The 17,906-nt window shown below is 33.3% G+C and overlaps 1 protein-coding gene across 1 annotated transcript in view; it reads left to right on the top strand.

Moving 5' to 3' along the window:
* The window catches only part of LOC130682814 (serine/threonine-protein kinase TAO1-like), a 187,297-nt gene that overhangs the window by 71,720 nt on the left and 97,671 nt on the right, over positions 1-17,906 (top strand). The window contains exons 4-10 of the mRNA XM_057497752.1: positions 2,486-2,668; positions 7,804-7,875; positions 10,439-10,540; positions 11,812-11,857; positions 12,410-12,506; positions 14,032-14,145; positions 16,547-16,638. Of these exons, the coding sequence (XP_057353735.1) occupies positions 2,537-2,668; positions 7,804-7,875; positions 10,439-10,540; positions 11,812-11,857; positions 12,410-12,506; positions 14,032-14,145; positions 16,547-16,638 (655 nt within the window). The 5' untranslated portion in view covers positions 2,486-2,536. The remainder of the gene's footprint in view (positions 1-2,485; positions 2,669-7,803; positions 7,876-10,438; positions 10,541-11,811; positions 11,858-12,409; positions 12,507-14,031; positions 14,146-16,546; positions 16,639-17,906) is intronic.

The following is a 17,906-nucleotide window of genomic DNA, read 5'->3' as shown; positions in this document are numbered from 1 at the left end:
GAAGAATGTGCATTCTGTGGCCAGGCTGCATACTGGAATGTCACTAGGACCTGCTGGTTGGTAGTGTTGGTCTGTGGTGGTGGTGTTCTAGTTACAGACTTTTCTCTTTTCAGTTGTATCAATTTTTGCTTCGTGTAATTTGAAGCTCTTGTCAGGTGAGTATACATTTAGAATTTCATGAATGAAATCATAACAGTATGTAATGTACCTCTTTACTCCTTGTAATTTTCCTAGCTCTGAAGCTCTGAATATTTTATCTGGCATTAATATAGCCTTTAGCTTTCTTTTCTTTAATATTTTACATTTCCCTTAATGGAGGTCAGATCATCTTAGCTTTCCACCATCTAACTCTCTCTCTCTCTCTGTCTCTCTATTATTTTTTAGTTCGTTCCACAAATCTTTTGCTTAGATAAAGGATTCTCTTCTGGGTTGACAGTTCTTTACTTTCCTCACTTTAAAGACACTATTGAACATTCTATGGCCTCCACTGTATTTTATGAGAATTCTGTGATCATTCAAATTTTAGTTTATCTTTGCTTTTTTAGCATTATGACATGCTTAGGCTTATCAGGCCTAGCTGTTTGTTACTGATTTTGAGTTTACGCCTTATTGGGCCTAAACTCTTTGAATTTGCTCTGTTTGGGGTTTGCTGAGCATCTTGATTCTCTAAATTTAAGTTTTTGTCAAAGCTGAGATCTTTTCTGCTCTTAGTAAGAATTGTTTTATCTAAAAACTAAGATTTTCTTTTCTTTTATGGAACACCTATAATGTGAAATTTAGACAATTTGATACTGTTCCACAAGTTTCTAAGGATGTATTCTTTTTTTGTAATGTTTTTTTCTTTCTTTTCAAAATTTTTACAAAATTTTAGGTTAAGTCATGCTTGTAATAAAGGTACTATAATGTGATATTTCAAATTTTTAAATAAGGTCTTAGGTACATTGAAGGCTTTTTGTTTTTCGCAGGTGTATTAGTTAAATAGGTACAGTTTATATAGAATTTAGTTCAATCTCCTCATTTTAGGAGTGATAAGTTATATGACTTTCCTGTTGTCACATATACTTGGAAGAATTTTAATTGAAGCATTGTTCCAGGGAACTAACTTCCAGAGCCGTGTGATTGGTAAAAGTGAAGAATATTGTTGAAGCCTTTAATATGTTAGAAAAGGAATACAAAGTAGTAATTTGAATTTTTAGTGCAATGTAGTATTAGTTTAGGGAAGTGCAAAAGATATGTAAATGTGTTTTATATAGTTTGAAATTATTAATAAGCATTATAGTTGGTTCAGTTGACATCAGTAAAAAGGAGACAGGCTTAAAAAATTCTCTGTCATTTAAAAAATTTTTGAAATTAATAAAATTAAAAACATTAAAAAATTTTAAAAATATGCTTTGCGCATGGAGAAAACTGGCTAGAGCTTTATTTTACCTTATGAGTTTAATGAAATCAATTTTTGTAGTTTTTAATTTTAATTGGTAAATTTAAGGAGTACATGTTAACTAACATTTAATGTACTGCTTACTGTTCCTGAGTACTAGTCTACACTTAACATTTATTAACTCATTTAACCCTCACAGCTACTGTAGGAGGTAGGTTATTTCTTTCATTTTATAGACTTAGAAAAGGAGGCTACCCAAGTTCATAGTTGGTAAATAATTGTTGTCAGGTTTCCTATCTATACAGTGTCATTCTAGAACCAGGTTCTGAAGCCTCTCGTTTATAGCAGCCATTTTTTAAATTTGTTAATCTGATATAAAGGAACTGATACCAGAACCACCAGGGAATTCTGTAGTGTATCTACTTACATAATGAAGCAGATATGATAAGGCCATATTTTAATATGAATCAGGTTATGGAGGAAACAGTTAGCTATCTATGTTAAATTCATTATTTTCTTCCATTGCATTTTTCTTAGGAATGTCTGTGTTAGAGTTGATTAAACACTGCCATGTGGTATCTGAAAGGAAAAGAAATCTTACTGAATTAAATCTATTATCTATTTTCTTGCATTTGAAGGTCCTTAATAGATGGGAATCTTCCTGTTGTTAGAAACATATTATGGGTACATTTTGAGTTGTTGGGCATGTTTTTAATGGTCTTCGTACTGTATTATCTCTTTTGCTGATGAGCTTATTGCATCAGAGTTAGATAAATCTTTAAGTACTGCTACAGAAAGCCTTCCAGTACATAAAGATTTATCTAATCTTTAGAAGTGTATGTATAGTATGTACTTACATACTATGTATAGTGGGAATTTTTTTTTTTAAAGCAGCTCAGGTGATTGTGATGATGAGCTGGGTTTAAGAGTCCTGCACTGGTAGGCAACACTTTTTCAGTGAAATTCCACGTCTAAGATAATTGTATATATGTAGTCAGAAAATGATACACTAATTGTCCTTAACAACTTTTGCTTTTCCTTTTTTCTTTTCTTTTTTATCTCCAATTGTTTATGCCAACGTGGCTTCATTCATACCGATTTCCCAAGGGTTGGGAGAGCAGCATAAAATTAGAATCAGCCAGCTGATTGCCCAGCAGGATGTCGTCAACTATCCAAGCACAGAGCCTGAAGGACCCTGAGATTGCAAAACTCTTCTCCAAAGAAGATCCAGGGAAGCGCTTCACAGATCTCAGAAAAGTTGGCCAGGGAGGCTATGGAACAGTGTTCTTTGTAAGTGTTAAAGGCTTAATGTCAGTGACCAGCATTTATTTAATATCCAGTCCTGGCAGAGTAAAAATCAGTAATATAAAAAGATCATTTTATTTATTGAGCTTCTTAGATTATTGAAAAAATGGGAAAGATATTCGGCTTTAATTTCCATGTTGTTTACACTACTTTAGCAGTTCTATGACTTACATTGTTATTGAATCAAATGTAACAAAACACTGACTTAGGTATAGTCTCATACACATATTTCATTACTATTCATTCATTATTTCTTCTTATTAAGAATGCTTTTTTTTCTCAGCAACAAGTTTTGTATAGATGTTTAATATTTTGGTAGTATTACAGATTTAGGTTTTTCATTTTAATGGGTACCTTAAGAATAAAAGAGAAAATGTGTTCCAAATTCTTAACAGTTTGAACTTTTCACTTAATTCTCATTTGTAAATTAGAGGTAAAAATAAGGTAGTAGAAACTCCCTCTGCAATTTTCCTACCCAAAGACAGCTGCTGTTTAGATAAACATCCTTGCAGAGTCTTTTTGTCTACGCATGCTTTATGTATGTGTGTGATGTAGGTTATGTTTGTTTGATTTCTGGATTGGACACAGAATAAGGGAAGAGACACTCAGAAAACAGGTATTTCATAAACAACCTTTTTTCTGTGTTACAGTTTTGTCTGAATGTAAGCTTCTCCCATTGTTCTCCTTAATACTACTGTGGAGAAATATAGAATAAAAAAGGAAAAAAATATACAGCCTCTTAGAAATGGGCCCAATAAGAGAACCCTGTTGAAAAAATCCCTGTCATGTAGCCATTCAATGTGTGTCAGTAGTATTTTTTAGTTGACTTGTTTTATTAAGTGTAATTTATATACAGTAAATACAGATATGTTAAATGTACAGTTTGATGAAATTAGACAAGTTATATGCCATGCAACCAACAATTCAAGATACAGAATGGTGATAGTTGTGGGGAATAGAAAGAAGTAGAAAGAGGATAGAATGATAACTTGTTTTACCTCTTTTGATAATAAATATTTAGTATATTTGAAAGTTAAAATTGTCATTATGTATGGGGGTAGTCACTAATAGGCAAGCAGGAACAATGAATCCAACTGTATTTGGGCTATAACCACATTGGAGTAAAAACCAAAACTAATGCGAGTAACTTTCATACACAGTATTTTAAGTGTATACCCTCTGTCTGGTTGGGAAGAGGAAACTGCCAACAAATCTTGAACTCTTCTCTGTAAACTTGTTTCATATTGGTATGGGTGTGACAGTTCTGAAACTGTGTGTTAAAAGATTGAGCAGTGAATAATTTTGATGTCATTGTGGACTCACATCCTAACTGAAAAGAATGATAGAAATAGGAAATTGGCAAATGTAAGGAAGAACCACGTGGGACTAGATAGGTATTGGATAGGAATTTGTGACATTAACATGAACTAATTACATGACATATATATTTCCTATATATAGGAATATATATATTCCTATCTCTCTTCTGTAAGATTCTAGTTGCGTTGATATCCTAGTAGCAAGCAGCACACTTAGCACTCAGATCTTGGTTTCCTCACTACATGGATCAAGAGCTCTTGCAGTAATGGTTCATTCTACTGTGGGGACAAGGATCATAAAAGATAAGCTTTAGAATAACTTGAACCAGAAATTTAAAAAATGCTTTTAAAATGAAAAATAGGACCTTTCAAGAGGATGCTAGAACCAGCTTGAAGATGCTCCCACTGGCCACATCTGGAACAATTTGAGCATCAATATAGACATCTATTGATCATAACCCATTGAATAAAATAGGAATTCCTAATTTCCATGACAGATATAGGATGGATAGATAGTTAGAAAGGGAGGGCTTTTCTTTATAATAGAATGCTGACTGATAAATGTGAAAGGAATGGTAGAGTTGGGAAAAACCAGCATTTTGAAATCATCATTGCAAAGATTGTTTGGGGCTAGAATCTTCAGTGGTTGCTAAAACTAGGGGGAAAGTTTGATGAGCAGAATATTTATATAGTTTAAAAGTATCTCTCCACAGATTGCTTGTTAGATACAAAGTAGGAAACAGTGGTTATAACTATATACATTGGAAAGAAACAGTCAAACACCTTGAGTGGGTGATGAAAATTTGTAACCAGTGATGAACAGACATTGTATGCGTCCAGATATGATACCCTGAAAAGGACACAATATTTCAGCCAGAGATATGTAACCAGAATCTAATCTTGAAGAAGCTTCAGACAAACACAAATTTAGCACAACTCGTAATCCTGAAGGGACAGAGAAACATGACTGTGGACATTAAATACTTTCCTGTTGGTTTTTTTTGTGTGTGTGATAGGCAAAAATAATCTCATTTTAATCTGATTTAATTTTAATGTAATCATCATTACTAATGAGTTTGGATTTTAATAAATTACAGTCACTTTAACTTACTATTTTAAAGTAATACTAGAGCTGCAGATTTTGCAATAATAATAGAGTTTACCCTATAATCTTCTCCCAGATCCTTTAAAGTTTACAAGTTTCATAACCACAGAACCTTTATCAAAACTAAGAAATCAACATTGATACACTGATACTATTAACTAAACAACACACTTTATTTTGATTTTCCCAATCTTTGTGCTCTTTTCTGTTCTGGAATCCACTCCAAGTGACTACACTGCATTTAGTATACCCTCTTTTGGACTTCCTGTGCTAGTTAGAAATGCAGCTCCTTAGCAGAACAATGAAATTGGACCCTTACCTCAATACATATATGAACATTAAAATTATAAAACTCTTAGGGTAAAACTGCATGACCTTGGTTTTGTCAAAGGATTCTTAGAAATGACAACAAAAGCATGAACAAAAGAACAGCATAGATATTGTATTTGATCAAAATGTAAAACTTCTATGCTTCAAAACTGAAAAGACAACAATAGAATAGGAGAAATTATTTGTAAATCATATGTCTGCTACGGGACTTGTGTCTAGAATATATAAAGAACTCTTACAACTCAATAAAAAAAGGCAACCCAATTTTTAAATGGGCAAAGAATCTGAATTGACATTTCTCCAAAGATGTACAAATGGCCAAAAAGCACATAAAAAGATGCTCAACATTCACTGGTCTCAAATCTTGAAAACATTATACTAAGTGAAAGAAACCAGTCACAAAAGACCATATATTATATGGTTCCAAAGTGTACAGAATGGGCACATCTCCAGAGACACAGAAAGTAGATTAGTTGTTCCTTAGGGCTGAAGGGGTGAGGAATAGGGATAGGAGAGTGATAGCTAAAGGGTGTGGGGTTTCTTTTTTCTTTTTTTTAATGGGGAAAAAATTTGAGGTAAGGTACACATAATCTAAAATTTACCATTTTAACCATTTTTAAATGAAACAATTTGGAGTTTCTCTTTAAGGTGATGAAAGTTCTAAAATTGTAGTTATCAGTAAATTGCATATATGTATCATATTGATCAATATTGCCATGCATCTGTCAGTGTACTAAAACCTATAGAATTACACACATTCAAGTGGGTGAAATGTGTACTATGTAAATTATATCTCATTAAAACTGTTAGAAAAGAATGTAGCTGGTTAGACCTATTGACTGAAATCAAGGGGCTCACAGATTGATGAGTAGAGAACATTTTGGAAAAATAAATTCATATTCAAGGTCTTATGCAGACAGATCCACTTCACCCATTATGTTAGGCGGTGCACGTTTTCCTTAACCAGTCTGCTAGTAATTGAAATTGGAAGGTCATTAGTTGTTCCCACGACCCACTTAAAAGAATATATATATATGTATATATTTTAAGGAACTCTATTTAGGTATAATTTACATACCTGCTTGTCTAATTTTTTTAACAGCTTTTTTGAGATTTAAGTTACATACTCTCAGTTCACCAATTTTAAGTGTGCATTTCATAGATTTTTAGTAAGTTAGATTTTTGTAGCCATCACCATAATCTAATATTAAAACATTTTATCTTTGGGAATTCATTAAAGACTGAATTGAAGATGAATTCTTCCACAGATGACTAGAGATGATTAACCCTTCTTACTGAACTCATTTGAAATGTTTTGCAGCTATCCTCTTGTGCCTTCTTTATACATCATCCTTTTTTTAACACACAATGAGAATTTGGCTCTTATTTTCTAAAGAGTAACTTTTATGTTTCTGTTATGCTTTTATTTTTTTATCAAAATTCCATAGCAGTGGTAAATAGTAACGGTGATAGCATTTTAGCTGTCTTGTCTTAATTCTAGTTAATAGTTGTTTACAATAGACATGATTTATCATGTTGAGGAATTACCTTTCCCATGTGGGTTTTCTAAGAGTTTGGTCTTCCCTGCATTAGATACATTTAGAGTTGAGCTCTTTCTACATTTTCAATATTTATTAAGCATTTATATGTATAAGTATATATTTCCCCCTTTGATTTGTAAAAAAATACGGCAAATTATGAAATGTTTTCCTGTATCATAATTTTGCATTTCTGTGGTAATATATTTTATCCAAATGAAATATTCTTTTAATGCCCGGTAATATTTGGTTTTAAAATTTTATTTAGAGTTCCCTTGTCTACATTTATAAGTCAGATTGGTACCTAACTTTCTATTTTGCGCTGCTTGTGAGGGTTTAGTTGTTGGGTTAGACTGCCTCCTTACAGTTAATGGGGTAGCTTTCCTTTTTCTCCCCTTTTATCCTGCGAAGTTCCCCTAGTGAAACTGCTCCACTCACAGTTTTAAAGACAATTAGTATTCTTTTCAATCTTCCACCACTGTTTTACTCAAATTTTCTTCTCTAGATCAATTTTAGTAGTTCTTTCCTAGAGAATTGTCCATTCATTGAAATTTTGACATTTACAGGCCTAGCATAGACTTGTACTAGTCACTTATTTGTTTGTTTATAGTTCTGTTCAAATTTCTATATTTTTCCTCTCAACTAGCTGATTCAAAGATAAACATGCATTATTTTTATTTCTAAAGTACCAGCTCCTTGACAATTTGATATGCTTTTTGCTATCCATTTACTTATGTTTTTAATGCTCTTTAAAATCAGTTTTGGTATCTTTTTGGACATGGTAGTTTATAAATGTTAATTTTTACAGTGGTCTTCTGTCTTTTTTAGGCACGAGATGTGCACACCCATGACGAGGTGGCTATCAAGAGAATACCTTTTACTGGAAAGAAGGCTATGACGGTAGGTGAAATATATATGTTTGTATTGGCATGTTAAAGAAAGCCATACCATTTTTAATTGGGGATAGGTGGAAATTTTTTCAAAAAATGTTGAAAAATATACAAATACTAAGGTTTATCTCAGTGAATTTATTTCCACAGACTCAATGTACTCATTTAACCTGTACCTAGAGCCATAAACAACATTCCTGACATCCCAGAAACCTCCCAACTACATCCCTTACTTTTAATTTTTTTGGATATGTGCTGCTGACACGCATTTAATTTTTTAAATTGTTCAGCAGATTTTTCTATAATAGAGGGATTATCATGTCTGAGAAAGTACACTAGAATAAGGTGCATTTGACAGTAAGTGTACTGGATATAAATTTTTAATGGTTGAGAAATTATTTAACAGCTGTTTCAAATAATCATCGGCAGCAATATATCTAATCTGAAAAATAAGGCAGTGGGTAATAATCTGAAAAATAAAATTTCTGTACTGTGTTGCATGTACTTTAGTTCATCAGTGTTCTGATTAGTTCTTCTTTAATTGCATAATTTTATAAAATTACTTTCTAAGTCTGTTCTCTTTAATTCTTTAAAAAATTTATTTATTTTTAATTGTGGTAAAGTACACAAAACAAATTTACCATCTTAACCACTTTAAGTGTAAGTTCAGTGGTGTCAAGGACATTCACATTGCTGTGCAACCATCACCACCATTCATCTCCAGAATTCTTTCATTTTGCAAAAGTGATATTCTCCGCCCATCAAACAGTAACACCTCATTCCCTCCTCCCCGCAGCCCTTGGAAATCACCTCTCCACTTTCTGTCTCTATCAATTTGACTACTTTAGGTTTCTCATGTAATTGAAATTATGCACCATTTGTCCTTTTGTGACTGGCTTGTTTCACTTAATATAGTGCCCTCAAAGTTCATCTATGTTGTAGTGTGTCAGAATTACCTTTCTTTTTAAAGCTGAATAATATTCCCGTGTGTGTGTGTGTGTGTAAAAACACCACATTTTGTCCATCTACCATCTGTAAATGGACACTTAGTTGCTTCTACCCCTTGGTTATTGTGAATAATGCTGCTGTGCACATAGGTACACAAGTATTTCTTTGAGTTCCCGCTTTTAAACTTTAGGGTATATGCCCAGAGGTAGAACTGCTAGATCAGTCTTTAAGTTTTAAAGGTTTTGGCTTTCTACATTTCTGTAATCTCTGTTTTGTGGTAAATGTTGTTTTTTGTGATAATCATACTTATGGGTATGACAACACCGTTGTGATTGATCACTGTTCCATTACGTCGATACCTAAAAAAACTCTTAATTTCTAAAACCCCTAAAAAAACCTCCATTTTTTACAAGTTTAATTTAATTTGCCGTTCTACAGTATAACTTTAGAACCAGCTTTCATAGCAGACTTGTGTTGGAGTCTGTTTAATTAGTCATGCCCAGAACAAAAAGTTTCACCTAGAGCATCATCTTCTCTCATCTAATATTGTATCCTTCCTGGAAGTTTTTTTACATTGAAGAATACAGGTTTTAGCTTGGTTTTGTTTTGAGAGTTTGCCTCCCAGAGCACTCAAATTTGAAATGTAAAGCCCATAAAACACTTTCTGAAGTTAGCATCTTACAGCTTACACATTTTACACTGTGAATATCTTGCTCTATTTTCTTGAGGGCTTAACATAGGAGATACAGGATCTTAAATTCTAGTGCAAAACATTTTTTAAAGTTCTGTATTCTAGTTCCCCTACCTTTAGAAATATGGTACAAGTCAGCGGTAAAGCTTGGAAAAACTGAAACAAGAACAAAAAACAGATTCCAAGTTCCCATCCCACATCTACTAAGCCTCTGGTATTTTCAGTTCCCTGATTGCTCTGACAAGTAACTATATTTAGGATATGGCCTAAGTTTCTGAAGTTGTCATAGAGTAGCTTTTATTGCTGAAGGTTTATCTGTTGTTTACTAGTAGGCGTCAATGGGAAGGCTCTTCGGGAAATCCTGTAGGAAAATGTTTCCGTGCTGCTTGGTTTTTCTGTGAACTTCCCTCTGTTATAACCTCAGTGTTCACTAGCATTTTAGAATATGTGCATTTAGGAAGTTAGGTAATTACTTGATTTGAGTTTAAACAGCACAAAAAACTTAAAATTTGGTAGACAATATAAGCCAAAAAACACAACAGCTGAACTTTAAGGTATGTAAATCATACAACAATAAAGCTGCAAAAAAGAAGGGGGCGGTTGAACTTTTGAAGAAAAACCACTAAATATAGTATATAGTTTTCAACAGGCTTGGTGTGTGGTTGTAAAATTTTTATAAGACTCATTGATAATAAATTTTATGAAAATAAAAATGTGTCCTACCTGGAATGAATTTTATGTTATTGAGTTGTAAATTATATGAATGTAATTTCTTTAAAATATATTAGTTTGACATTTAAATATTACAAATAAAGCAAAGTTGTATGTTCTTGTTAACTTTTTAATCTAATAATTACTTTTGTACTTCTATAGTTTTCTAAGGAAAGGCAACTGTTCCTAATTCTTTCCTTTATTCTTTTTTTTCTCCCCACAGAGTTGGCAGCGTATTATTAAGGAAGTCAGGTGCCTACGAACATTAAAACATCCCAACATTGTAGAATACAAAGGCTGCTATTTACGTGAGCACAGAGCATGGGTAGGTATCTGCTCTCCCCTGGCTGTAATTTTAGTAGGTTTAGTTTATAATTAATTCAAAAATGTCTCAAAATAGTTGTGTAAAGCCACGCACAAACACCTTGAAATGTGAGCTCATACTGAGAAAAGAGGAGCAGCTTTTCCTGAGACTCTTAGGCAGTAAGAGATAACAGAACCTTTGCCGGTTGACTCCAGAGATTCAGCTGACCGTCACGTGCACGGGAAAATGTTCTGATTTTTGTTAGCAGTATCATTCTTCAAATGCTTTATCAAACATTTGCTGAGAACAATCCTATCAAAGGATGAAAATCAGCATTTATTTTTGACATAAATGTATTGTAAGCTATTTAACCACAAGGATCTTGGTTGGAATATTGGTGGTGAATCCTGGTGAAATCTGAGCTGATTGTGATTCTTTGGCTGAATAATACTAAAGGTAGAAAATTGGGGCATTTTATTGCAGAAAATGGAAATTAATTTTGCCCTATTGTTGAAACTAAGGTAAGGTAGTAATCTTACAACGGTTTACGCATAGTAATGATGTCTTTTTGGAGAAAGGCTAAGTTTTCTTTAAACAGGAATGACGTTTTATTTTTAATAAGCTACAGCTGATTATCATTTTAGTATACAGAACTTAGATTTATTTAGATTTGTAATGTTTGGTTTAATTTGATGGTGATGGTACTCCTAAATTTGAGGCTGTGGTAAAAGAAAAAACAGTGGCAGAGAGGGTAGACTGCCTCTCTGTCTTTCCAGTTTCTCCATCTGTAAAACAAGGATGACAATAGGGTCTACTTCCAGAGGTGGTTATGAGGATTAAATTAGTTAATATATATAAAATACCTGGCACATAAGAGGTGCTCTTTGTTTGCTTTATAGGAAAGATTTAAACTGTAACCTAAACTTTGTATATATATATAGTACCAGAGGACGATTTTCTGCTTCCTAACAATACCAGTATTGCTACTATAGGTTAATATTAATGGAATATGTATATTCCTTTATAGCTTTAGTTAGTAATTATATGAAACACACATCTTCTACAAGCAGTTATATGTCGGCATTATAAAAGATTAATGTAGCATTGGCTTAACTTCATGTATGCATTTAACAAGTTTCAATATGTATACTTATATTTAAAGGTAATTGATAAGTAGAGTTTGTTTCACTTCAACTATCTTCTCAATCTCCTTGGTGAATTTATTTTATCTCATATGAATCTTTTTATTTTAATAGTGTATTTTAATGTTTTTATCATTTTTTCCCCTGTAGCTTGTAATGGAATATTGTTCACAATCTGTTTCAGATTTGCTGGAATGTAAGTTTCCTTTATTTATTAAGAAAAGAAAAGTATTAGTATAATAAAATGAGAATTCATTCACTAAGAGATTTTTTTAATAATGTTAAAACTTTCCAGGAAGAGTAAAAACCTTTGTCTTTTCTAGAGTCTCAGTGTGGTATGCACTGTCCTCATTAAATACTACGTTTTAGCATAACAGATGAGTTTTCTTTCATTATGATTTAACAGGCATTTTTCTGCCTTCTTTATCATTAAACTTGATTTGTTCCTTCTGTTCAGAATGAAGATATGTAGGAATATAAAAAGGGAAAGCTTCTCTTTCATTGTTTTTATAATCATGAAATAATTGTTAAATGTTAACTTAGAGGAAAATTGGCTGTGAACTATAATAACTAGGCACAACTGCACACTTATTAGGTTCAATTGCTTTGTTTATCTTGGAAAGCAAAAAATTCCTTCTTGCTAAATGTTAGTTTTTTGAAATTTGCCCATATATTAGATATGCATATATGTATTTTAAATAAAAATGTTCTATAGAATAATTATTTTCAAATAAAATCTTATTTTAAGTTCCCATAATGCCATTACAAGAAATGGAAATAGCAGCAATTATACACGGTGCTCTTCAGGGATTAGCCTACTTCCATTCTCATGGCATGATCCATAGGTAAGTACTTTAAAAATTACCATATGTTAATAAGCAAATTTATCAGACCTAGAATTTATTAATCCTGAAAGCTTTGTTGGTTTTAGCTAAGTAAAAGTATTCTGGAGTTCTATAAACTCATATTTTTTTAGCTTATCCATGTCTTAAAATGAATATACTAATTTATTTGATCTCTTTGTTGAGAATAATTTTTATCTTTTTCTACACATGCTGCTGGGCCTTCTGAAGTATGTGCACTTTATAGATTTGTGATAGAAATTTAATTATAGAAAAGTTTAATTTGTGAAGTGGAAAAGACGATAGGGATTATGTATTCTTACTTGTTTCATTTTACAGATGAAGAAACTGCCCCAATTTGTGACTCACTTCTCAAAGCTGATGAAGCAAGATAGATTAGACTAGAACTAACCTAGATCTTTTGTCCTCCTGGTGACTCATAATGCCAGATTTGTTCCATTGATTCCATGACATAGACAAGTAGAAGCTACTTAACACTCTATGCTTTTGAGATAATCCTTGATAATCCCTGATAATGGATAGTAGTTTAAAGATTAAACCATCATAAACTACATTTTTAGCATTGGTATTGGTTTTGTCTGTTTTTAGAAGGAAGGTAGCATTTTTAAAATTATCTATGTGAACCAGACAATACATAGTAAACTTGTATAGTAGAGTCGTTGCAAATTAATGGGTTATCAGTTTTTTAGATGAGGATAGTAAGGTCCAAGAGAAATCCACATGCATAGTAAATAAGAGAATGAAAGAGTTGGAAGCAGAACCTAAGGTCTTCTCAACTTCAAAGAACCTTCCATTTTTAAAAAAAAAAAATGGAAGAAAATAGATTGACTTAATGTTACACCCATTATAATACTGTATAGTATGAATTGACAAGTGCTTAGAAATTTCTTTCTGTTTGAATGTTATGGTGCCCATTGGGAATACAATCCCATTATAATTTTCTTAGTTCACATGTACATTGCTGATTTGGAAAAGAGCTTAAAAGTAAATTTGGGATCATTAATATTACCTTACCCATGTGTTTCAGTTTTCATTTCATATTTAGGTAGGAGAACTATGCAAAAATTTGGAATGATATGAGTAATTAAAAAAAACAAATTTGGGGCATCAGGTTCTTTTTTTTTCCATTATATTGTTAAGGGTCTACTCAGAAATCTTCCAGTCATATAAGAATGTTCAGCTAAATTTTTAAAACCATTATTTGTACCAATAAACAGGCACTCAAATATCGAGTCTGTGCTATTAATTACCTAATTTTTTTCTTCTGTTTCTACTGCTATTTTATCTTCTCTTTTAGAAAATTGTTACTATATACTTATAGGAATTCTGTGTATCTCATTTCTTAGTTTGGATCTTAATTCTCATTATCCCAATTGAGAGATTATCCAAGGCCTTAATTATTCTCATTTCTCCTTCCCTATTTTATAAATTTTTATATGATCTTTATCATTTTCAGTATAATCTTACAAAGGAGAGAAAAATAATTTTCTTTGTTCCTTAAACGCAGAGACATCAAAGGAACAAATATCCTTCTGACACCACGAGGCCAGGTGAAACTTGCTGACTTTGGATTTGCTTCCATGGCCTCTTATTCCAAGACTTTTGCGGGAACACCGCATTGGTAAGCGTAGTCCTATCTGGTATTGATCCTCATAATTGGAATAGGCAGTGTGTGTTTGTACTTTTATCAGGTGCTTTATGTTTCTCTTGGAAATACAGTGCTGCTTTAGATATTACTCTAAGCACTGTAGTTTCAGATACAGATTTGGAGTGCTGCCCTTGTATCTCCTACTGTATCATTTGTCCCCCCTACGTTTCTTTCCTGTTATCGTCTACATCATGTATTGGGGGTTGGAGTGAAAAAATTTAAATTTTTAAGAAGGGAGAAGATAGAAATGCTAAGTGGAAATTTTCTTTAGATTTATACTTACTGTGTGTCAGTATTTTCCGAATAAGAGTACCTGAAGACTGGTAGCTGATTAGGAACTTTTTGTTTTCATTTTTGATTGTGGAGAATTTCAAATATACAGGGAAATAGCCAAAAATATAACGAAGGCTCACACAGCGGTCAGCTCAGCCTAACAGCACTACCCCAGGGCCTGGCTTCCCTGTGTACTTGACCTTCTTGCCCTCCCTCCCACCTCCAGTTATCTGAAGCGACTTCTAGACATCATCTAATTTTATTCATAAATAATTCCATATTAATGTCAGCAAGTTTGAAGGGTATAATTTTCCACATCTTCAACTTCCATAGATGTCCTCTCTCTGTATATGTTGAGAAGTGTCTTAGGTCTACTGCATCTTCTTTTCCACCTACCTTTCAAATCTCCCAACTCCCAGTTTGTTAAAGAAAGGCTTCTCACCCATCCTGAAGAGTAGAGTGATGCATTGTTCTGAGAATTAAAAGCCTCAAACCATCACCAGAGGGACAATCTGAGAAAACGTAACATCTAGAATATATAGCATCAGAAATATTGAAGAGTTAGGACACCAAGTTTTGGCAAAGGGCCTTCTGCCTTCACAGTCATCTCTCTTCAGTTCCTTTTACTCCTTGCTCTTTCTTTTCCCCAATTATCTTTCCTCCCATCTTCTTTTCTAGTGAATCACAAATTATCTCATTTACAACTGGGACAATCGTTGTGAGGACACATTAACATGTTATTTACAATGAGAAATGAAGTTTGGCATTTCCTGACAGAAAATAATTCTGATCTGAATGGTTCATATGACCGTGCAGACTGGGTTTGCTAATTAGGTTATTATACAGCAGTGTTTTTAATGAATTGAATGAGCGAGGTCCTCAGCTCCAAGTTGTAAATATCTGTAAAGCACATATACATATGTGTGCATTATATCCTTTGCAACTATTAAGTTTATAAAATTTAGATGCCAACTCAAAAATGTACAAGCGGATACATTTTTTAAATAAATTCATTGGAAGTAAGAAAATAAAAAGTTTGAAGACCACTGTTCTGTATGACCAAAAATTTCTTATGTAGAACCCTAGTTTAGATAGAATCCTCTTCCCCTGTATAAAAAAAGGGTTCTTTGGACAAATAATGCTTCTTAATGGTCACCCTCTTTACAAATCAGTGATCAATATTAGATACTAGAAAGGAGCTAGAAAGTTGTGCATTAAAAACAAAACTACCTTTTTAACTTTGTTGAACTTGGTGACTCCCCAAGCTTACTTCAACATCTTAACACATTAGAAGCCCTCTATTATAGGCAATTGAAATTTGTATATGGTATATTAGGAACACAGCACTATGTACATATTTACATATTTTTACACACAGGAACTCACATACGCCTGGTGACAATCATATTAGGCAGTCAGAAACTGTTCTAAATGTTTGTCTGTGCTTAACAAGTAGAAAGGAAGTATAAGGTAAAGCAAGAGTGAGAACATTAGTCTAGCTGAAGATGCGAATTAGCGTTTCATTTTATAGCCAAGATGCCTCCAAAGTTAATAATTGTATGATTTATTTAGTTATGAGTGGCGGTCCTAGCCACTTTTATCACAGAAAAGTACTTCTATTTGCAGAAAAGTCTGACAAACTGCTTATTCATTGTTGCTTATTGTGGCACATATTTTCTCAGCTAAATGTAGTGAGTTTGTTTACTTCAAGAAAACAAGTGCCAGTGATAAAAATTTAGACTTTTGTAATAAGATGTTGAAACCAAAATGTATGAGAACCGCTGGCATAAAGGATATACAATATTACAATCTGCAAACTTGAACTGATGCAGAACGCACCCCTGCTCGGGGGAGTCTTTCCTCCAGGACGCTGGTACGTGATCATGACAACTGGTGAGAATAAGTCTAACACTGTGTACGCAACGGTAAATATTCACCTCACAACCCATAATGCATTCATTTCCCATTATAAGAATTCTTATGTCCAGACATATCATCTGGAATTCACACAGGTATTCTCCATGTGGACAGTCATTATGTTTTTAAAGAATAGTATACTTTTCTTTTCTTTTTTAACTTTAAGTAACATTTTATGTTTTAGGATGGCCCCAGAAATAATTTTAGGCAGGAATGAAGAACAATATGATAGCAAAGTAGATGTATGGTCTCTGGGGATAACATGTATTGAAATAGGTAAGCATTGCTCTTTATTACTGTGTAGTAAGTTTCGATCAATGTTTCAGCTCAATTTCTGTACCAAAGTACAGTTTTTCATTTTTATGTCAGTGTTTAAGGGGAGCAATAAATCTATCAAGGTTGTCACTTTGGTTATTTGGCAATTTGTATATATATATATGCTAGTTTAGGTATATTACATTTGCTGTATTAAATTAGGTCTAAAATAGTTTCTACTGTGGTATTAATTTTGAGGTATCTGTGTCTAAAATTTAATGAGTATTTGTTAAACACCTAGAATATGTCTATGGTTATAGATTCATGAATGCTTTAGAGTAGTAGTACCGCTACTAAGGTTACTTAATACTTCATGTTCGGTATGAGGATTAGGTTATCAGCTTGCATACCTTATTGTACAGTTTGAATTTTTTATTTTGGTATCATTAATCTACAATTACATGAAGAACATTATGTTTACTAGGCTCCCCCCTTCACCAAGTCCCCCCCACATACCCCTTCACAATCACTGTCCATCACCGTAGTAAGAGTGTGTAAAATCACTACTTGTCTGCTCTGTGTTGCACAGCCCTCCCCGTGCCCCCACACACTCTACATGCTAATTGTAATGCCTCCTTTCCTTTTCCCCGCCCTTATCCCTCCCTTCCCTCCCATCCTCCCCAGTCCCTTTCCCTTTGGTACCTGTTAGTCCATTCTTGGGTTCTGTGATTCTGCTGCTGTTTTGTTCCTTCAGTTTTCCTTTGTTCTTATACTCCACAGATGAGTGAAATCATTTGGTATTTCTCTTTCTCCGCTTGGCTTATTTCACTGAGCATAATACCCTCTAGCTCCATCCATGTATTTGCAAATGGTAGGATTTGTTTTCTTCTTATGGCTAAGTAATATTCCCTTGTGTATATGTACCACATCTTCTTTATCCATTCATCTACTGATGGACACTTAGGTTGCTTTCAATTCCTGGCTATTGTAAATAGTGTTGCGATAAACATAGGCGTGCATCTGTCTTTTTCAAACTTGAGTGCTGTGTTCATAGGGTAAATTCCTAGGAGTGGTATTCCTGGGTCAAATGGTAAGTCTATTTTGAGTATTTTGAGGAACATCCATACTGCTTTCCACAATGGTTGAACTAATTTACATTTCCACCAGCAGTGTAGGAGGGTTCTCCTTTCCCCACAACCTCGCCAACATTTGTTGTTTGTCTTTTCGATGATGGTGATCCTTACTGATGTGAGGTGATACCTCATTGTGGTTTTAATTTGCATTTCTCT

The sequence above is a fragment of the Manis pentadactyla genome, chromosome 3 (genome assembly GCF_030020395.1).
Source record: "Manis pentadactyla isolate mManPen7 chromosome 3, mManPen7.hap1, whole genome shotgun sequence".
Classification (NCBI taxonomy): Eukaryota; Metazoa; Chordata; class Mammalia; order Pholidota; family Manidae; genus Manis; species Manis pentadactyla.
Note: the sequence above shows the minus strand (reverse complement) of the source record. Positions and strands in the feature narration are given on the sequence as shown.